The sequence below is a fragment of the Pocillopora verrucosa genome, chromosome 4 (genome assembly GCF_036669915.1).
Source record: "Pocillopora verrucosa isolate sample1 chromosome 4, ASM3666991v2, whole genome shotgun sequence".
Taxonomy (NCBI): Eukaryota; Metazoa; Cnidaria; class Anthozoa; order Scleractinia; family Pocilloporidae; genus Pocillopora; species Pocillopora verrucosa.
Genome location: NC_089315.1, coordinates 29,556,115 through 29,578,154, shown reverse-complemented (window position 1 = coordinate 29,578,154; position 22,040 = coordinate 29,556,115). Strand labels below are relative to the sequence as shown.

Genomic DNA, 22,040 nt, shown 5'->3' with positions numbered 1-22,040 from the left:
AAACGGCGAGTCGATATTATTGATTTTCAAGGATTTCTCTTAGTTATAACTACACCTTTTTTGCTTATTCCAAAAAAAAACTGAAAACTCTGTCACTATATTACAACCATCTGTTATGTTTGCCCAATCCTACATTTTGAGCATTGCCAAAAGCAAAAAACAGATCTTTTCCCTTTCTTCGAAAAGAGACATCGCTCGTTCAAAATTTGAACTTAATTCACCATTTGAAGATACCTATCATCTGTTTTTCAACCCTTCCCCCTTCCTCTCGTAACTTGAAGGTGTTTGCGTGACCGTTGTAGATATTTGATCACGCAATCGAGCGAAAGTAATATCTCGTGTATCGTCTTTCGCATCAATCGTCTTTCGCATCAATCGTCTTGCAAAATGGCTGCATTATCTGAGATTCTCCATTGCAAATGCGCTCAATTCAGAGATGAAGGTCAATTTATCGACGTTCGATTACAAGTCGACGAAGACGTCTTTCCAGTTCATCGTATCGTGCTGGCTGCGAGTAGCGATTATTTCTACGCCATGTTTACGAACGGAATGAAGGAGTCTAACCAGGAAATTATCGAATTGAAAGACGAAAGCATCACGTCAAATGCTCTAAAGATCATCTTAGACTCCATCTACACTGAAGATCTTCATGTCACCGAGAAAAACGTGTTCGAAGTACTCGCTGCAGCATTTCATCTCCAAGTGACGAGTGTTGTACAACGCTGCAGTGAATTCCTGAAGAAAGAATTTGTTCAGCTCCGACTGGATCTGCAGAATTACTGTCTGCTCTGCACGGTTGCCAATAGACACGGTATGAAAGATCTGCGAGAGGCGGCGGAGAGCAAGATGGCATTAACGTTTAAGGATATCTGTGAAAGCGAAGAATTTTTGTCCGTTATAGAACCAGACCAATTAGTTGGCCTTCTCAGCCGAGATGACCTCAGTGCACCGTCTGAGACGTTCATCTTTAAATCAGTGATGCAGTGGATCAAGCACAAGAAGGAAGAGAGGATGGCAGTTGCAGCCAAAGTTATTGGAGCTGTTCGTCTGGGGCTGGTAGACATCAGAGTTGTGCTTGAAGAACTGAACACAGAAGAGATGCAGAGAGATCCTCAAATTCACAAACAAGTTTATGAAGCATTGGTCCATAACAACATGCCCTCTAATTTGTCCAAGTTTACTGAGGAAAGAGCTAAACCAAGATCAACAAGTCAAGTGAGTAAATGCTGTTTTACTGATTCACATTTACAATAACTAGCAGCCTCGTTGAAGAATTGGACCGTGAACAACTCACGATCCTTTGAGATATAATCAGCTCAATTAAATTTTTATTAGGTCAATGTGACAAACACGGCCGTACCCTAACTACGTAGTTCTTTTGAAGCAAAGAAAATAATTCTGTTCCCAAATTATCAGAAAGGTAAAAAGGACCTGATGTAGACATCTAACGTGTGACAGGCTCTTGGTTAGTGGGAAGGAGGAAAAATTAGATTTGATTAGCGACGCTCATCTTTCATTCCAGGCGCTGATTGCAGTTCTTCCTAAGCTTCAAATGAAGTATTTTGATTTCCAAAGCAAAATATGGAAAAACTTACCATCGACAGTACCGTCGATCCAGGCGGCTCGTTGCGATTCTGCAATCTCTGTAGGCTGCACCTTGTTTGTCACAGGACCAGCCCCGGATCATAGCTTTTTCTTTTATCGTTACGACACAAAGAGTAATGCTTGGGAGAGGAAGCAGATTTCGTCAAATGGATATGCGGCAGTTAACAATCTGTGTAATCTAGGAGATTACATTTATGCTATTAGTTCTTGTTTAGTTCAGGTTCCTAAAAGGTACAACATTGCCAAAAGGCAGTGGCAAAGCATTTCAAAACTGAGTACAAATCCTTATTATCAGGCCTGCAATATTGGAGCAATAGTTCATCAATCAATATTTGTCCTCTGTGGCGATACGTGCTGTATAGAAGGAAGATACCAACCAGCAGTATTACACTGCTTCGACCCGGCTAAGAATGAGTGGGAAGAAAGGGCAAAAACTTGCCAACCACATTTTGGATCCAGTCTTTTCGAAGTAAATGGTAAACTCTTTGTTGCTGGGGGCAAATGTACTCGTCAAAATCACAATTATCCCGCACCAGTAGAAGTGTATAGCGAGGAAACCAACACCTGGTCTGTTGTTAAACAAGAACATATTCCCGACAATAATCTCGGTGCAGTGGAAATAGAAGGGAGGGTGTACTTCATCATCAATCAATTTCCAATTGACAGTGGGATTAGAATTTCACCAGGGGAGGTGTATCCTGTTCCTCTGGATGAGTGGGAGAACTTAGGAAAAATTGAACAATGTGCAGTTCTTTGTTATTTTCCTTTAAAGAGAGAATATACGAAAACTGAGTGAGTTCATTCACCGTCAAATATGAGTAGTCTGTTGATCCAACCTCAAACAATTCCTATAATCTTTGATTACAATTATCAGCTTGATAAGTAAGAAGGGAACCTAAAAATCCATTGTTTCTTCAGTTAAAGAAGATATCGGCTTCTATCAGTGCAGGGGTTAATTAGGCTTGTTATTATTTTATTTACAATTTTGCTAGAGTAATTTTGTCAGTTTTCATGTAAATATCCTTCAAGGCTGGAAAGAAAAGTTCACGATACCTTACTCTTTTGTCAATACTATAGCACAATAATTTGTATTAAACAGATTTTTCCTTTGACTCAGCCTCCAGATGATTTCTACATTGATGCTACATCGCCGTTTGGTCTGCATTCCCATCTGAACTGCGATTTATGAACAGTGTACACGCTGAGGTCGTCAATGTAGTTTAACCCTTTCACTCCCATGATCTCATTAATAATTCTCCTTACTGTCTTCCGTACAATTCTTATGATGTAATCTCCAAGAAGTTGGTATTGGATCAACTAATAATCCCCTAAATGATATTTTTCTTTATTTTCATCATTTTTCTGCTTGATATTGAGAGGAGAAATCAAATTGAAATGTTTGAAACTGCCACTAGATTAGAAGGAGGATAAAAGTGATGAAGGTAACGAGATGACGTTGGCGTGTAGCGGTCACGCGATCACGCGATCGCCTAAACACCGTATTGCCGCAAGGCACTGTCTGATCTGTTGTTGAAATTGAAGTACAGTAGAATCATTTTCTTCAGTAAAATGGTTGCTCATGCCGATATTCTCCCGTCGAAATGTGCTCAGTTTCGTAACGAAACTCAATTCATCGACGTTCGATTATTTTTTACGCCATGTTTACAGATGGAATGAAGGAGTTAAGCCAGGAAGTGATCGAGCTGAAAGATGAAAGCATTTCACCAGATGTTTTAAAGATCATACTGGACTCCATCTACACTGGAGATCTTCTTGTAAACGAGGAAAGCGTGTCCAAAGTTCTAACTGCCGCAGATCATCTTCAACTCGCAGGTACTGTTCATCAGTGTTGTAATTTCCTGCTGACCGAGTTCGTCAATATTCGTTTGGACTTTGAAACTTACTGTCGCATCTGGGAAATCGCGTTTAGCTATGGGCTGAAAGATCTGCAAGACGCTGCAGATTGTAACGTAGCCAAATCCGTGATACAATGGGTTAACTACAAGAAGGAAGAGAGGATGGCAGTTGCAGCTGAAGTTATCGGAGGTGTTCGTCAGGGGCTGGTTGATATTGGAGTTGTGATTGACGACCTTAACACTGAGGAGATGCAACAAATTCCTGAAATTTACAAGCAGGTCCACGAGGCAGCAATCTATAAACACAGGCCAACCTGTAAACCTTAGTATTCAGTGGAGCAAATGAAGCCACGATCAAAGAACCCAGTAAGAACATTTTATTTTTATTTTAATACCACTGATCTCTGTGTTACAGATGAGTAGATGTACGCAGTGAGTGCAAACGATTATCAAGCTTGTCAAAGATACAGTTTCACTAAACGGCAGTGGCAAGCATTTCCTCACCCTACAGTACAAACAGACAATAACATAAGTGGTGCAGTGGTTTTAAATTCAAAAGTGAGTGTTCTGGAGAAAAATGAGGATGCTTTCAAAACGTCAGTCGTGTTTTGATCCTCAAAAGAAGAAATGGGAAGTAAAAGCAACAACATCCACCCGTTACCAAGAATCTACAAGACTGATAGTAGTGAAAAGGAAACTCTACATTGCTGGGGGCAAAGTTCGAGGTAGTCCAATGGCAGAATATTGTAACGAAAAAACCAACAGCTGGTCTGTTGTTAAACAAAAACGTATCCCGGCCAATAATCTCAATGCAATGAACACAAAAGAGAGGGTGTATTTCATCATCAATAACTTTCCAATTGACAGTGGAATTAGAACTACAGACGGGCGCCTAAATTCTGCTGTTCTGAACGAGTGGGAGAATTTGAGAAAAATAGATTACAATGCAGCCCTTGGTTATATGGTAATGAAGAGGGAGAGTGGTGGGTGATAAACGAGTCAAGCGTGGCTGACTGACTTCTCTTAATTACTCACAGAGCATTATTTCTAGTAGATATTTACTCATTCATCCATGTTATAACTATGCACTTTGGAAAGGTGGAATGTATGACCATGTGAAAACATTTCTATCTTGGAAAAATAATCGAGAAATATGAAGCTAAAGATCCGTGTTGTAAATCACTTTTAAAAAAAGACCGTTGTACAATGCGTGTTCGAGAAGAGAAAATAGGTACATATCAAGAAAACACTCTCTCGTTGATAAGTTTGTCTGTTTAGCAAAGAAGTGATAACTGCGGGTGAACTATAATCAGAAGTAAATGCAGAAACTCGTCCCTTTCAGTTACGAGTTGAGCGTAATTCAGACCAACCGAGCTAGGAAGCCATACGTTAAGAGCGAGGCAAATTATGTGTTAGTTGTTCCGTTGCGGAATATGTTCAGGGTTGAGTGAAAATAAGCTATATTATGGCCTGCGAATGATCGAAAAAGTAGCGAAATGCCAGGTGTACTGCAATTAAAGAAATTGCAGAAAATCAAGCCTGAAAAACGTAAGGTTTCGTCGGCCGTTTCTGGATTCAAGCCTGTGTCTCGGCCCCCATTTAGTTGATAATGAAATTCAGTAAACTGTGAGATGGACTCGCATAGATTTCACTTCAGAAAGTTAAAGCGTTAAATATGGCAAACTCAGGATTGAGTTAATTCTCTCACTGCAGAGAAATCTTTGAAAAGTAATCAGAAAGTTATTTAGAAAGATGTCCGGTCTTTGATGTGTCGCGACAATCTTGTAAGCGTATCGCGTGATACTTTATTTTCTAATTTAATCATGTAAGCTAAGGGTTTGATGACAGTTGCGTTACTTAAGATTTAGATGAAAAATTAAGCGTAGCACGGTAATGATAGACTTGTAGCAAGAACGTTTGGATTGCACACAGCAGAAGTGATATAGAAAAACAATACTAATCTGAAATAATTAGATAAGGAATTGTCTAAAGAAATTGTACGCGCGCGTTTGGGTTGGAACGTCCTGTGACGTTGTATTATGTGTCATTTGAGCCGTTAATACTGCGTGCTACTGATGTGTTGATCGGCGTATAATGGTAAACAGCTGTTAAAATCAAGTTAACAGGAAATAGCTTGGGATTTTAATATGTAATGTTAATCTTGGTTTTTCGTAGTTTAGGCGTGCATTTCCGTTGTTATAGTAGATGAATAGAATCACTGTCTTATAACAGACGATCGAGATCGATTGAATGTAGAAATTACGGATATTGTATGGATCATAAATAAATGCAAGAAAGCGAAAAGATACAGTCCTGTTAATTGTCGAACCAGCGGTTCGCAGAGATTTTCCTTAGCGCAGTGTGGAATTCTGCAACATGGTGCAGGCAATAATATCGAAGACGTACAAAGACCTGTGTATTTTCATAATTGTAGATTACCTCGCCAAATTACAATTTTACTTGGCTTTAACCCTAAAGCTGCATTGTTAGACTTATCAGATTATGTTAGACCAGCAGTTAAGACTACTGGTAAAATCTAAATCTGTTCCAAGCCTCCTGTAAAGCATTTGAGTATTGAATAAATTTACCTTAATGTTTGAGAGAAACACTATAATTAGTGTCCTTTTTCTTGTTGAAGGTCCTAACCACGTGGTAAGCAGCTCTGAGATTTTTCAAAACAAAAGAAAGTGTTCACATAAAAAAAAGGTCATAAAAAAGAGTTCAAATCCCGCAGGACTGATTTGATACCCCAACATGGCAGGCGTTTTCTTGTCTTGTTAGCCAATACTGCAGCCGTGAAGTCATATAAAAACGGTGTGTAAACAAACTCAAAGACGACCTGATTTTTCTCTAATCTAAGTTCCACGAATTCTTTTTGGAGCAAGTTACAGTACTCAGAGGCGTCCCAGAATTCGTCCGCTTCCGTTGTTGTTGCGGTTTTTTTTTTCCTTTTTAACTTGCGACCCTCGCACAAATTCGTGGATTCGCGCTTGGGGGGAGGGGGACTGGAGGATTTTGGTGTTTCACGACAAAGTTTACCTAATCCCCCACAAGGCTCTGTAATATTTTTATGACCCCCACCCACCCCCCCTCTTCATAAGCAGTTATTTGGTAGTTCATTTTCTATCAGGCTCCGTTGGCGGAGACTATAATTCCCCCCCTTTGATCCCCCTGAAAACCATGTGATCCCCAAAGATCCTCAAACTCGCGCCTATCCCCCCCCCCCTTGCCTAGGAGATAAACGGTGACTGGTCCCTGAGACAAAACTGGACTATGTATGTGACGGCCGAGAAGAGAAGTTAGGCAGTCACGACGGCAACCCCGAGGAAAATGTCGATCTAAAAAATTAATAGATATTTTTGTTAGAAATTTTGCGAATGGCTGGAGGTGTTAACTGTCTCTAACGGCACTCTCTGAATTAGCCATGATAAGCAGCCAGTGATAAATTGAGTATTCATTATATTGTCAAAACAAATATTACTTTAATTTCAGAATAGGAAAACTTAACAAATGTGTTGTTAGGTTTACTATCAGCCTCCCTAAATAGGAGATTTCACAGATCTTCACTATCCCACGGATCGCTTGAGGAGTGAATAAAATTAAATATTTCGTTACTTAAACGCGAATGATATCCAGTGGCCATGGTAACGAGCTGACGTAGCTATCAATCCACGGTCAAGCAATCACGCGATCCCCAGAACTTCAAACACGTGAATGACATTGCTCCTCTTTCGCACTTTGAATAGCAGTGAAAATCTCTTTTCGATCAACAAAATGGTTGCCCATGCCGACATTCTTCTGTCGAAATGTGCTCAGTTTCGTAACGAAAGTCAATTCATCGACGTTCGATTAAAAGTTGGTGAAGACATCTTTCCAGCTCATCGAATCGTGCTGGCTGCGAATAGCGATTATTTCTACGCCATGTTTACAGATGGAATGAAGGAGTCCAACCAAGAAGTCATCGAGCTAAAAGACGAAAGCATTTCACCTGATGTTTTTAAGATCATACTGAACTCCATCTACACTGGAGATCTTCTTGTAAACGAGGAAAACGTGTCCAAGGTTCTTGCTGCTGCAGATCATCTTCAAGTCGCGAGTGCTGTTCATCAGTGTTGTAATTTCCTGCTGACCGAGTTCGTCAAGATTCGTTTCGACTTTGAAACTTACTGTCGCATCTGGGAAATTGCGGTGAGCTATGGGCTGGAAGATCTGCAAGACGCTGCAGAGTGTGCTGTGGCTAAGATGTATACAGATGTGTGCGAGAGGAGAGAATTCCTGACGCACATCGGTGGAAACCAACTAGTCAGCCTTCTTAGCCGAGATGACCTCAATGCACCTTCTGAGACGTTTGTCTTCAAATCTGTGATGCAGTGGATTAAACACAAGAAGGAGGAGAGAATGGCAGTCGCAGCCAAAGTTATCGGAACTGTTCGTCTGGGGCTGGCAGACATTGGAGTTGTGATTGACGATTTGGATACGAAGGAGATGAAGCAGGTTCCCGAGATTTATGCGCAAGTGTGCGAAGCAGCAATTTATAAACACAAACCTTCCCATAAACCTCAAGCCGCTAGGCAGCAAACAAAGCCACGATCAAAGAACCCGGTAAGTGTTTTCCGAAAAAAAAAGTTTGAAACTTGAAAATGTAAGACTTACATGGCTACAATAGAGTTTTTCTTAAAAATATATTGCGTTTTAAGATGAGTGCAATTAAGTATGTTATTAGCAGTCTGTGTCATTCTCCTTCATCCTCAATTGTCGTCGTTCCTTTTCGGTTATCAGTTTCTTGTCATCCTATTTATAACCTTGTGATTTTGTTTCAGGTTCTTGTTGCTGTCTCACCTCAAGCTAGAATACAGTACTTCGACGTCGAACCCAAGGCTTGGAAATGGTTGCCAATCGGTTCACCGTTTATTGATGCCACTCATTGTTATTGTGCGTTATCCGTTGGCAATAACTTGTTTGTTGCTGCAAAAGACTCCATTGGTTACTGCCTTTATCGCTATGACCCAGAGGCAAATGTGTGGGAGAGACTTCCAAACCCATGTGGTGAAACAAAAAATCTGTGTCTTTTAGAGGAATACTTGTACGCAATCCCTGCCGATTTCAAACATTCTACTTACCGCTACAATTTCGCTAAACGTAAGTGGCACAACATCGGGGTACATTTCATCAGTAGTGCTAGTTCGTTTAGTGGTGCAGCCGTCTTGCATTCAAAAGTGTTTACTCTTTATGGACACTACAAAGCTTCGCGCCATAGCCTTTTGGTTGAACCAACAGTTTTACACTGTTTTGATTCACAAACGTATGCGTGGGAGACAAAGAAAGCAACAACCCAACATCGTCACTTTGGATCCAGTCTTATAGTAGTGAACGACAAACTCTACGCTGTTGGGGGCAAAGGTTCTATTGACAGGGATAATAATCTTCCAAGTGGTAACCCTGCACCTGTAGAAATGTATAACGAAGACTCCAACACTTGGTCTGTTGTTGAGCAAAAGTGTATTCCCGCCAACAATCTAAATGCAGTGGAAATAGAAGGCAGAATTTATTTTGTCATCAATAATTTTCCAGTTGACAGTGGGATCAGAATCGCACATGGGAGCCTGGATTCTGCTCTCTTGAACAAGTGGGATAACTTGGCAAAGATCGACCAAAATGCAGCCCTTGGTTTCCTGGTTATAACTAGAAAGGATGGGGTGTGAAAGACACAACAGTGGATACGGTGAAAGTGCTCTTACCGTATGTTTTATTTTCGCCAATTGGAACACAACCCTAATGATTTTACGAATAGTGCAGTTCTTTATGAGAAAATGTGAAAGTGCGCCCATAAATACCCGTGTACGTGATTAACTACAGATGCTTTTATCATCTATATAACACTGCGTGTAGGAAGGCCTTCTCGAAGAGTTAGGAGGCGTTCTACTCCTGTGTCATAATGGACTTAGGGATATTTTATCAGCAGAAAGTTTTCACAGTAGACGTAAGGGAGGCGGGTGTGTCATGTGCACCTTGTGGTTATTCTCTCTAACGTTCTTGACTTGATTTGATTTTTAAATAACGTTTATTCCGTGTCATATCGTTATGTAATCAGTTGATAACAAGAGCGATAACACCTATCGGTAAGACATGGTTTGATGCTACTCTGGTTTACAGATTTGATGAATGTAACCGAAGAAGTTACAATTCATAGACCCAACGTTTCGACACTCCTTCGACACACGTTGTGTCTCTGAACTGTAACTTCTTCGGTTACATTCATTAAATCTATAAACCAGAGTAGCGTCAAAGCATGTCTGATTGTCCACCTGGTTGCCGTGTGAACTTTAACATATTTTACCTACTGGTAATTTGTAAATATCAATACTTCCTAAATAAATGTTTTAAACTACATGTTTATTTAGTTTCTTCTCTTCTATTAGCTAATCTAGAGACTGTATGCCCAGCATCCCTGTGTTCTTCTTTTAGTCTACACTCCGCTTATGACCTTTAGAACAATATGAAGTGTACTCAGGACGGTCCCCGAATTTGCACACCATCCATTTCAATCTGCAAGTTTTTTCACAAACTCGCCCGCATAACGATTCAAACACGCGTTTATGGCAACAGGTCGCGTGGACGCCTGACTGCAGAAACAACTTTTCCCAGAGAAGGGAAAGGATTAGTCAGTCTGTGATTTATCAAAAAGTTAATAAACGATACAGAGAGAGTGCACGCCTCCGTAGTTTCTACTTTCACTTTTAACAATTTAACACAAGGACGACTGGGTCGCTTTCTGATATGTCAGGGGGTGTGGAGAAATTGGAGAAGTTTACACCATGAGGAAATCTTTTACTGGGATGGAAAAGTCAATCTAGAACAACTCCAAAAAGCTCCATCAACGTTGTCTGGAGGATCAAAGGTTGTTAAACTTTTAGTGCCTCACTTATTTGAGGCTTGCACTCAAAAGGGTTCATACGAAAAAATCCACAAAAATTCCCATCCTCAGAGTGAAATTTTCCCAACTTCGTCACTTCCTTGGAGAATTACACGAGCCTCTTGATGCACGTGTGGTGCACCCATTGTCCTTATATGGGGTGCCTGAACAACTGCCCCGGGGAACCTTGGAGACGCCGTTGGACGAAACTGAGACTTCAGTGCCATTGCATGAGCACCGAAAGGGAGGGCGTGATGTGGATGGACAGCCATAGGCTGGGCCGCCATAACTTGGGGACGAGAACACGGTGCAGCAATGGTAAGTCGAGAGTGCGCTGAAGGAATGGGATCAGGTATTGGCATGGAGGGGGTGTGGGTGGCGTACACCTGTTGCATGGCAGTGTACTGTGCACCTTGCCACTGACCAGTGGTGGGGTGGGGATCGGTTTGCAGAGGTCTTCCCCTATTTTAGGCTCCAGCTTTTGCAGAAGATGAGCATGTTTGTGATTCCTAGATTTCCAATTCTTGATTTAGTTTCGGCACCATTCGTTCGTGGGCTATCAATTTAGACCTTTAATTTGAATTCACAGGGTAACCGAAGCCCATCTCCCGATGAGTTTATCTTCCCCTTTTTTAGAGCAAAGGCGTTTTCACAGGTGAAGTTTTTTCCTTCGATTGTTCACGATTCTATTGTTGTCCGCAGGAAATGAAAATGCTTTGAAAAGAATACAGCCGAGGGCACCTTTAAGACCTTTAAGCTGGAGATAAAGGAGCTCTTGGTTTTCCAACCCTGTGCGCTGTAGTCTTGTCTTATCTCTTATCCCTTATCAAGAGAGTAACCTCTTCATAGTGCACTGTAGTGATTTGCATTTACTTGTCCATCGCGACAAATCTGAACCTTCTTGTGATCATTCCAAGGGTTGACAAGGTGGTGAGCTTGTTGGAATGGAATAATGGCTCTGTGGTATAATGGGAAAACGGACTTTGGTTACACTTGAAAGGAGAATATAAAACATGATAAGATATGACAAGATGTGACTCATGAGAGTGATACATTTTTACTTTAAATTTTTCTATGTCAGTGTACGTCTTCTAACTCACCAAAATATAATCCCTTTTTGTCCTGACTAAGACTTAGCAAGTTATTGATGTGGAGTTTAATGAAGAAAACAGCAAATACGTTACAATAAGTGCATGAACAGCACATACTTTTTTATCCATTCGACACTAAAAACACCACTTAGCGAACTTGAACCAAACTCCAGAGACTTGTCTTTGCCAATGGGTGACGTCATCTATGCATAGCCTGAAACAAAAGAGAATGAACCTGGTCAGAATGGCAAGAACTTTCTTTTTGAATTCTCGGAGATTAGTTCTTAAATAAATCAAGAGACGATGATACTTGGAGGCTGAACCCTTCGTTTGAGACGCCTTATAGCAACCCGTCTCAAGTTATTTCTAGGCTCAAGGTATCTGGTCTCCCAAGAATAATATGACATGTTATTTGCGAGTGTATATCAGTAGGTTCCTCCATAAAATAGACCAATAACCTTGAAAGTGTCCACTTCCTTGCACGGAGAAGACCAGCATAACATGCTTAGATTCCTACAAACAAAATCAGTTTAGTATGGGCACACTTACTTTAAGTTCCTTCTAAGATCTTTGCCGCTCAAAATTATCCTGGAATCTATTTCCAATTATCAGATATTCAATAAATTTATTGCAGCTCGGACTTTCCTCCATCCTCCAGAGTTACAAAAACAAACCTTGAAGGCTTTGTTTAGCTTTTTTTCATTGGCTAGTGTTGTTGCCGAAATGCCCTTAAAAGAAGAAAATGAAATACCTCAGTAACATCTACATAATATTATATTCCAAATAACCACAGACATGCAGCAATCTTAGTGTAACAGCAGAGTAATGCTTGTAATTCAGGTATGATTTATATTGTGCTACTCATACGGAACCTGTAAGCCAACTTGTATTTGCTGATTGAACGTGATTCGTCTGAGTATGAGTAATGAAACTATAATTCACTGACTTCGATTTCAATCAAAGTCCTACGAATTTTTATTTACCTTGAATCGAATTTCCAGTACTTTCGTGGATTACAAATCTTTTTTTCCCGCGAACAAAGACCGCATGCCGACGACTTTTACTTTGTAGTACTTTCTAATCACACCGGATGGACACCTGATGGGTCTGTGTTGCAGACGTTGAGTATGATTATTGAGTTATGAGTGTGCTCGGCTACTTTATTTCTGGCCATCTTTTCTTGTATCCATTTTTTGGCTTTCAGCAAAGTAACTAAACTACAAAGGATATCACAGTTTTTATCGGTACCCTCCGTTAAAAGGTATTCATATTCACTGTGGGATTTCGATATGTTACGAAAATTACAAACGAAATGCTTCAGTCCGATAGGAGTAAAGTGTGCGAAAAATAACCCAATGAAAAACCCAACCCCCATTTCCTGTAACATATAAAATGAGGTTTTTTTTTGGTTCTGCCTGGTGTACCAACAAAAACTTCGCATTAATTTGTTGGACTTGAATCTAGGAACCTGCATTATTTGTCGCCTAGGGGGAGGGGTCAGTCGTCGCCAACATGTTACAAAGTGACACAATTATTCCTCCGAATTCCACCTCTCCCCCTCCCCCCGAGGCGATAAATCCTGTCCGATGCCTTACCTGAAGAGATTTTATAATCCCTTGCTTACCAAGAGATGTTTTATTATTATGCTGTAGGTTCTTGTTACATTTTGCCCATTGGAGAGGTCAAACCTTTACAGAACTGTTCGGGAACCGATGCCTTACTACTTTGTTGAGGAAAGTAAAGAATGGAAACTGTTAAAATCTGTGCCAAATGTAGGTGAAGTAGTAGAAGAGTGGTCTAGTGTGAAATATATCGGAAATTGTTTGTATTTAGCCTCATCAAATATCGTAGAATCAGATGTTTATCGTTATCACATAGTGACCAAGTCCTGGGAAAAACTTACAAAGTTGAGTTTCCCCAAGATAATCCAATGTTTGGTTCTATTGGTGACTATATTTATGCAATAAGTCAATCTAGTCCACCCGAGATTTACAGTTTGGCTGACAACACCTGGCAGCAATGCAGGGAAAATTTGTATTTATTTAAACGAATAGAGTTAAAATCTGTAGCAGTGGCGGTGATGAACTATAAGTTATATGTTATGCATGGGATCATTGAAGACCCTTCTAGTTTGCTTTTAGCAAATAGAGCAAAACCTGCCTTAGTGCATTGTTTTGACCCCCAAAAAAATGAATGGGAAAGCGTCGCCTCAACGTGTTATCCTCACTTTGGATCCAGTCTTATTGTTGTCAATAACAGACTGTATGTGGTAGGGGGGAAAAAGGGGTGGGGTTGTGGCGGTGGGCCGTACGGTGAAAATGCACCGGTAGAAGTTTTTAAAGAAAAAAAAAGACTTCTACCTTGGTTTGGTAAAGGGAAAGCAAAACAACCACCAAACAGCTGGTCTGTTGTAGAACAGAAACATATTCCTACCAACAGTCTCGGTGCCGTGGAAATAGAAGGGAGGGTATATTTTATCATCAACAAATTTCCAGTCGACAGTGGGATAAGAATTCAGTCAGAGGACACGCACCAGGTTAATCTTGATGAATGGAAAAAATTACGGACTGAAAGTGAGCAGGCAGTCTTGCGTTATTTGCCTGTAAAAAAAAGACTTAAATTGAAAGAAGCTCGGAGCTAGATTAATGGTCAAAATGAAGTTATTACTTAGTCAAAATTTAAGTGTGAATATGAATGAATGGTTTGTTTTAAAAAATATTTATCACAGCATAAAATGTTGAAAATTTTTTTGTTTACGCCTTTCTTGGACAAAGGCAGTCACCTCGCAACAACATTTAATGCGTGGTTTAGACTTAGAAGGACTGGGAAGCACCCATTTTGTTTTTTGGATTTTTAAAATCAGGAAAGTTAGGAACCTGGATTCAATGTATTGATTTTTTTCTCGATTATTCACGTCAGATAATTTAGGTACCCGCACGTTAATAAAGACTCACGCTGTTTCATCTCTTTACTAATGATAGAGTTTTCTATATGCATAAATAAAACTGAAAAGTGTTTTTTTTGTGTCTTTCGTATTTCATAGTCATTAATTTGGAGCTATGACATGATTATGGAGGGTCTCAATGGGTGACGGCTTTAAAGTTAACGATTAAAATTATAGCCAATTTACGGCTACAGGTTAACGTCTTTCCATTATTGTCACCAGAAACATTTTTTTACGGTTAACTTTTTTGAGACCAAATTAAAATTTGTCAATTTTTACGCGTTACGGTTAGATTTTTTAGCCTATTTAGGCTAACGGTTAACCCCATTGAGACCCTCACTATGTAGTGGCGCATAAAGGCAGAGGGATGGCATGAAAAAACATATCGTCAGTTTTGCTGCTGGAGATATGTTTGTAAGTTTGTGTGTAGAAACATTATTATTGACTCTCGGTTAACAGTTTCGGTCAGCATTAAAAGTGGCCCATAGAATCCGTAATTAAATTATCAGGGTTGTATCAAGTGTGCTTATGGTTCTTGAGCGATTTTTGGGATACGAACTTAGAGAACCTAGGAAAGTGAAATTTGATGTTATAACTGTACTGATCTTAATAAATCTGAGGTGCTATAATTTAATATGCTAGTCAAATTGTTACTTTCACATTGAATGTACATTTTATGATGCTCAATAAATTTTAGTTTATCGTCTAGTGTTTTGTCTTTGACTCGCAAACCATAACCACAGTAGGTAAATTAGTGCACTCGTTTCCTTGCGTTTAAATATTTTCCATTCTTAGGCATTGTTCACTGGCACGTAATTTCGGGTTATTTACGTACACTGAAGCATTGCCAATGTTAGGCATGTTATGGCTCATGGGATTTTACTGAACCACTCGATAAACTACTGAAACCATTCGGTTGAGATCACGTTTAAAAGCAAGAGCAAATGAATACAGATTTCAGTAAGTTCTTTGAATCGATGCTTGCTTGATGCATATGCCTCTTACTTTTTGAAAGATCGAGATCGAGAGATACCAGTTGAACATTGCTTAAAAAATCTAACTTAAATACTGAAAGGCATAATTTAGCTAATTCTTGTTTTGAACTAAGAGTTACAAGTTAGGCATAAGCTTGACTTTTTGCGGAACTGTCACTGAAAGTCTGTCGTTGTAACTCATGTAGTTATTATACGATCACAAGAAACTGCAATAAACTTTACACCTGACGGAAAAAAGTGAGTTACGTGACAAATGCAAATTTGTTTGTCTATCTTTTAATGTAAAGTGTCTGTAAATTCCTCGAAGGAGAAATCAATTCAAATTTAGCGTCCTTAGTACTTAGAAGTTTTGAGACGCAGACGGCGGCCAAAGAATGGAATAAATTCTGGTGAGTCTTGACAATCAATTGGAAGACTCTTGCCTTAGTATCTCAGGCTTAACGGTACAAACAAAAGATCTGTTGTAACCGCCAGGGAAAAAAACTCTAAACTTCCGGCTGGTTCCCGTGTTACTGAAATGTATTTTCATAGGCGCACTAAGTTAAATACTTTACGGAGTGTTTTGTGGTGGAAAAATCGCAATAATTGAACGACATCAGGCGCAGCTGTAACCCTTTTCTCCTAAAGTATTGTAAGATTAAGCCCAAATGATCTCAAATTCCTTACCTCTTAATATTCATCTTTCTTACCCTCCCCTGGGTGATATGCAAATGTTGCTTAACTCAAGTTTCTTAATTGATCTCTGGTGACGCGATCAAGCGAGTGACGGAGTCGTGCGAATCCAATTGTGTCTCTTGTTAAAATGGCTGCATCCTCGGAGATTCTCCTTTTAAAATGCGCTAAGTTTAGGGATGAGGGTCAATTCATCGACGTTCGATTAAAAGTCAGCGAAGACGTTTTTACAGCTCATCGAATCGTGCTGGCTGCAAGTAGCGATTATTTCTACGCCATGTTTACAAATGGAATGAAGGAGTCAAGCCAGGAAGTAATTGAATTGAAAGACGAAAGCATCACGTCAAATGCTCTAAAGATCATCTTAGACTCCATCTACACTGGAGATCTTCATGTCACCGAGGAAAACGTGTTTGAAGTACTCGCTGCAGCATTTCACCTTCAAGTGGCGAGTGTTGTACAACGCTGCAGTGATTTCCTGAAGAAAGAATTTGTTCAGCTCCGACTGGACCTGCAGAATTACTGTCTGCTCTGCACAGTTGCCGATAGACACGGTATGAAAGATCTGCGTGAGGCGGCGGAGAGCAAAATGGCATTAACGTTTAAGGATATCTGTGAAAGCGAAGAATTTTTGTCCATTATAGAACCAGACCAGTTAGTCAGCCTTCTCAGCCGAGATGACCTCAGTGCACCGTCTGAAACGTTCGTCTTCAAATCAGTGATGCAGTGGATTAAGCACAAGAAGGAGGAGAGGATGGCAGTTGCAGCCAAAGTTATTGGAACTGTTCGTCTGGGGCTGGTGGACATCAGAGTTGTGATTGAAGAACTGAACTCTGAAGAGATGAAAAGAGATCCTGAGATTTATAAGCAAGTGTATGAAGCATCAGTCCATAGCAACATGCCCTCTAATTTATCCAAGTTCGCTGAGGAAAGAACTAAACCAAGATCAACAAGTCAGGCGAGTTAACGTTATTTCAACGATTCTCATTTGTAACAAACAGGCCATCTTAGGATAGGACCGTGAAAGATTCATTAAAAAGGATCATACCCCAGCTGCGTAGATCTTTCAAATGAAGAGGCGATGTTTCACTTCTCAAAAGAATAAAGGTATTCGATGAGCTTGACCGTTCGCAAAGGGGGTGGGGGATGGGCGGTAATACTACTGGGGACCAGGGCGTACTCTGTTGGCCTAATAGCGAATGTTAAGAGGATTATACTACTGTTGTCTTAGTCTGTGATTGTTACTGGTATTCACATGATGTTTGCATACGTTAAAACGACGCATGGTGTAGAGATCTAGCTTGCGTCAAGTTCTCGGTTAGTGAGAAGAAGGAAGAAAAGCAATACTTGGGTGAACAACGGGAGATGAAATGAGAAAGTCTTCTAATGACTCAGCTGAGTTGATAATGTGAATTAGCCACCGTAAAGAAACTCTTTATGGTGGCCAGTTTGCGTTATAAACTCAGTTGATAATACCAAATTATCTTGTTACATTCCCCACTGACACAGCATCACAGTTATTTGGAATTTATCCCCTTTATCCATATGTGAATGACTCAGTTTCTTCACCTGCCGTTTTGAATGTCACTACCAGCAGTAGGCCGGTGACTGGATTTAACTGGATTTAACGGATACGTTACTCTTTCATTTCAGGCTCTGATTGCAGTTCTTCCTCAAGCCCAAATGAAATATTTTGATTTCCAAAGCAAAACATGGAAATCTTTACTTTCGACAGTACCGTCGATCCAGGCGTTGAATTGCCATGCTGCAGTCTCTGTTGGCTGCAACTTGTTCGTTGCGGGACAAGCCCTGGTTGGTGACCTTTTATTTTATCGTTACGACACAGAGAGTAATGCTTGGGAGATGAAGCAGCTTCCTTCCACACAATTTATTAACAATTTGTGTATTCTAGGAGATTACATTTATGCTTTTAGTTCTTATTTAGGTCAGGTTCCTCATAGGTACAACATTAGCAAAAGGCAGTGGCAAAGCATTTCAAAGCTAAGCACAAATGCTTATTATCAGGCCTGCAATATTGGAGCAATAGTTCATTCAAAGGTATCAATATTTGTCCTCTGTGGCAATACGTCTCATACAGGAGGAGAGTATAAACCAGCAGTATTACACTGCTTCGACCCGGCTAAGAATGAGTGGGAAGAAAAGGCAAGAACTTGCCAACCTCATTTTGGATCCAGTCTTTTCGAAGTAAATGGTAAACTCTTTGTTGCTGGGGGCAAATGTACTTGTCAAAATCACAATTATCCCGCACCAGTAGAAGTGTATAGTGAGGAAACCAACACCTGGTCTGTTGTTAAACAAGAACATATTCCCGCCAATAATCTTGGTGCAGTGGAAATAGAAGGGAGGGTGTACTTCATCATCAATAAATTTCCAATTGACAGTGGGATTAGAATTTCACCAGGGGAGTTGTATCCTGTTCCTCTGGATGAGTGGGAGAACTTAGGAAAAATTGAACAATGTGCAGTTCTTTGCTATTTGCCTCTAAAAAGAGAATATACGAAAAGTGAATGAGTTCATTCACCGTTCTGATTTAGAAGAAGAATAGACTTGACAAACAGTTCAAAAGTTAACTCATAAACAGTTGTTGTATTGCAGTCGACTTACATAAAACGTTAGTAGGTTGGTGTTACTCCTAGTCTGTTGATCCAACCTCAAAACAATTCCTGTAATCTTTGAGCACAATTATCAAGTTCATGGGTAAGAAAGAAATCCAAAAATATATGTAAATCCATGTAAATTGTAAGAGCAATTACCACTCCAAGAGCTTATCCCTTGTTTCTTCAGTAAAGAAGATATCGGCTCTTATTAGTGCAGGGGTTAATTAGGCTTGTTATTACTTTATTTACAATTCTGCAGTAGTAATTTTGACTATTATCGGATAAATGTCCTTCAAGGCTGGATAGAAACGTGCGCGATACCTAATTCTTTTATCTACACTAAACCACAATAATTTGTATTAAACAGATTTTTCCTTTGACTCAGCCTCCAGATGATTTCTACATTGATGCCACAACGCCTTTTAGTCTTTCATTCCATCTGAACTGCGATTTATGAACAGTTTACCTGCTGAGGTCGTCAATGTAGTTTAACCCATTCTCTCCCATGATCTCATTAGTAATTCTCCTTACTGTCTTCCGTACAATTCCTATGATGTTATCTCCAAGAAGTTGGTATTGGATCAACTAATAATCCCCTAATTGATGTTTTTTCCTTATTTTCATGATTTGTCCACTTGATATTGAGAGGAGAAATCAGTTCTTTCTTGTAAGATAGCATTACTAGCTTCTAGCTTCTACTAACTGAAGTTTTCCAACGAGATTATTTGCTTTTCGGGAAATGATTAAATCTGTTTCTAAAACCTCATTATCTGTATTCCGGAATGATTTTGCATTACATGCCTGAATGCCTCTTTCTCTGCCACTAGATTGGAAGTAGGATGTGGTGACCAAGGTAACGAGATGACGTTGGCATGTAGCGGTCACGCGATAACGCGATCGCCTAAACACCGTATTACCGTAAGGCACTTTCTGATCTGTTGTTGATATTGAAGTAGAGTGAGATCATTTCCTTCAGCAATATGGTTGCCCACGCCGATATTCTTCTGTCGAAATGTGCTCAGTTTCGAAACGAAAGTCAATTCATCGACGTTCGATTAAAAGTTGGTGAAGACATCTTTCCAGCTCATCGAATCGTGCTGGCCGCAAGTAGTAATTATTTCTACGCCATGTTTACAGATGGAATGAAGGAGTCAAGCCTGGAAGTGATCGAGCTGAAAGATGAAAGCATTTCACCAGATGTTTTTAAGATCATACTGGACTCCATCTACACTGGAGATCTCCTTGTAAACGAGGAAAGCGTGTCCAAGGTTCTTGCTGCCGCAGATCATCTTCAAGTCGCGAGTGCTGTTCATCAGTGTTGTAATTTCCTGCTGACCGAGTTCGTCAAGATTCGTTTAGACTTTGAAACTTACTGTCGGATCTGGGAAATTGCGGTGAGCTATGGGCTGAAAGATCTGCAAGACGCTGCAGAGTGTGCTGTGGCTAAGATGTATACAGATGTTTGTGAGAGCAATGAGTTTTTGATGCACATCGGTGGAAACCAATTAACCAGCCTTCTCAGCCGAGATGACGTCAGTGCACCTTCTGAGACGTTCATCCTCAAATCCGTGATGCAGTGGATTAACTACAAGAAGGAAGAGAGGATGGCAGTTGCAGCCAAAGTTATTGGAGCTGTTCGTATGGGGCTGGTGGACATTACGGTTGCGCTCGACGACCTGAATACGGAGGAGATGCAGCAAGTGCCTGATATTCACAAACAAGTCTATGAAGCAGCAGTCTATAAACACAAGCCATCTCATGAACCCAAGTCTTCTAGGGATCAAACGAAGCCACGATCAAAAAGCCCGGTAAGTGACTTAAGTAGTATTTTCCAGGGCAAACATTACCATAGCTAAGATTTTTATGTACAGTAATATTTTGAGAGGGTAGAGTTGTGTAGCTTTATCGTTTTTAGTCTTTTTTTTTTTTTTTCCAGATATCACTTTCCGGTAATTGTATTTCAGGTTCTTGTTGCTGTTTCGCCTCGTTCTCACTTGCAGTTTTTTGATGTCGGAACCAAGACTTGGAAGCCGTTGTCAGTCTCTACATCAGCTACTCTGGCGACCCATTGTTACTCTGCGGTGTCTGCTGCCGATAAGTTAGTGGTTGCCGCAAATGACTCCCTTGGTCACTGCCTTTATCGCTATGACCCGGAGACAAATGCGTGGGAGAGGCTTACTCATTCATGTGGTGAAATAAAACATCTTTGTGTTACAGCAGACCACATCTACTCATTTCCTGCTGACTGCACACGAAATTCTGAAAGGTACAATTTCGTTCAACGTAGGTGGAGATACTTTCGAATGGAAGATGAAATAACTCTCTGTGACGAGACTAAGAAGTCATTTTTCTATAGCGGTATAGCAGTATTAAATAACAAAGTTTATGTCCTCTATGTAGAGAAAAGTCAATCGATCGTGAATCCAGCCGTATTATACTGTTTTGATCCACAAAAAAACCAGTGGGCGAAAAAAGCAAACACTTCCCAACTCCACTTTGGATCCAGTCTTCTTGTAGTGAACGGTAATCTTTATGTTGCTGGGGGCAAAGTTTCTAGCGACCGATGTCATCGTCCATGTGGTAATCCTGCATCTGTAGAAATGTATAACGAAGAAACCAACGCTTGGATTGTTGTTGAGCAAAAAAATGTTCCCGCCCACAGCAGCCTCGGTGTGGTGGAAATAGAAGGGAGGGTGTATTTTATCATTAACCAATTTCCTTATGACAGTGGAATCAGACTCACTCACGGGAAGCTTCATCATACAGTTCTGAAAGAGTGGGAGAATTTGGCAAAAATCGACCAGGGTGCAGTTCTTAGTTATTTGGCTGTTAAGAGGTGAGGAGTGTGAAGAATGAGTCGTGTTAAGAGCGCTGACGTTTTTTTTATTCAAGCAAAACTGGTGAATATTTGATTTCGTAACTAGGCTGAAACTGTTTTGAGGTTTATCTCAAAATACGGCTCTTGTGATATAATATAATTCAACTTTTAATTTTTTTATTTTAAAAAAATTATTACAGTAAATGGTTTGAACCCGGGGGTGACATGTAATAGTGTAGTTAGATCGTCCGGGTAAGTGTAGTCCTGAGAAGGACTGTTGTCGGTAATGGTGACTGACGTTTCGACAACGAACTTCCACTCAGGTTGTCGAAACGTCAGTCACCATTACCGACAACAGTCCTTCTCAGGACTGCACTCACCCGGACGATCAAACTACACTATTACAAAAAAATTATTACCCCTATTTAGATACTGAGCATGAAGAAATTTTTGAATACGTATCATTTTTGAGGCAAATATTCTAACTTCCTAATACGTGTGTATTTCAATCACGATATGTATTTCGTT

General features: G+C 40.2%; 3 protein-coding genes and 2 pseudogenes across 4 annotated transcripts; all 5 read left to right on the top strand.

Moving 5' to 3' along the window:
- Positions 1 to 363: 363 nt before the first annotated feature.
- Positions 364 to 2,852, top strand: LOC131779767 (kelch-like protein 12). 2 transcript variants are annotated; one of them, XM_066165798.1, is made up of 2 exons: positions 364 to 1,215; positions 2,723 to 2,852. In XM_066165798.1, exons 1-2 carry the CDS (start codon positions 388 to 390, stop codon positions 2,792 to 2,794), a joined length of 900 nt encoding a protein of 299 aa, XP_066021895.1. In that variant the 5' UTR covers positions 364 to 387; the 3' UTR covers positions 2,795 to 2,852. The 2 variants fall into 2 exon arrangements, with proteins under 2 accessions (XP_066021895.1, XP_058952350.2); XM_059096367.2 differs by lacking the exon at positions 2,723 to 2,852 and adding an exon at positions 1,523 to 2,711.
- Positions 2,853 to 3,170: 318 nt separating this feature from the next.
- On the top strand, positions 3,171 to 6,008 carry LOC131779773 (kelch-like protein 20; annotated as a pseudogene).
- A 1,174-nt stretch (positions 6,009 to 7,182) lies between these two features.
- On the top strand, positions 7,183 to 9,848 carry LOC131779793 (kelch-like protein 5). Its single transcript, XM_066166027.1, has 2 exons — positions 7,183 to 8,063; positions 8,282 to 9,848. The coding sequence occupies exons 1-2, from the start codon at positions 7,236 to 7,238 to the stop codon at positions 9,161 to 9,163; spliced, it is 1,710 nt and encodes a 569-aa protein (XP_066022124.1). The 5' UTR covers positions 7,183 to 7,235; the 3' UTR covers positions 9,164 to 9,848.
- Positions 9,849 to 16,206: 6,358 nt separating this feature from the next.
- On the top strand, positions 16,207 to 19,053 carry LOC131779759 (kelch-like protein 3; annotated as a pseudogene).
- A 542-nt stretch (positions 19,054 to 19,595) lies between these two features.
- LOC131779125 (kelch-like protein 5) lies at positions 19,596 to 21,756 on the top strand. Its single transcript, XM_059095662.2, has 2 exons — positions 19,596 to 20,502; positions 20,659 to 21,756. Exons 1-2 carry the CDS (start codon positions 19,675 to 19,677, stop codon positions 21,532 to 21,534), a joined length of 1,704 nt encoding a protein of 567 aa, XP_058951645.2. The 5' UTR covers positions 19,596 to 19,674; the 3' UTR covers positions 21,535 to 21,756.
- Positions 21,757 to 22,040: the final 284 nt, after the last annotated feature.

Coding starts and splice junctions, on each gene's coding strand:
- LOC131779767 (XM_059096367.2), top strand. CDS start 388: ATGGCTGCATTATCTGAGATTCTCCATTGCAAATGCGCTCAATTCAGA. Junction 1,216..1,522: donor AACCAAGATCAACAAGTCAA/GTGAGTAAATGC, acceptor CTTTCATTCCAG/GCGCTGATTGCAGTTCTTCC.
- LOC131779793 (XM_066166027.1), top strand. CDS start 7,236: ATGGTTGCCCATGCCGACATTCTTCTGTCGAAATGTGCTCAGTTTCGT. Junction 8,064..8,281: donor AGCCACGATCAAAGAACCCG/GTAAGTGTTTTC, acceptor ATTTTGTTTCAG/GTTCTTGTTGCTGTCTCACC.
- LOC131779125 (XM_059095662.2), top strand. CDS start 19,675: ATGGTTGCCCACGCCGATATTCTTCTGTCGAAATGTGCTCAGTTTCGA. Junction 20,503..20,658: donor AGCCACGATCAAAAAGCCCG/GTAAGTGACTTA, acceptor ATTGTATTTCAG/GTTCTTGTTGCTGTTTCGCC.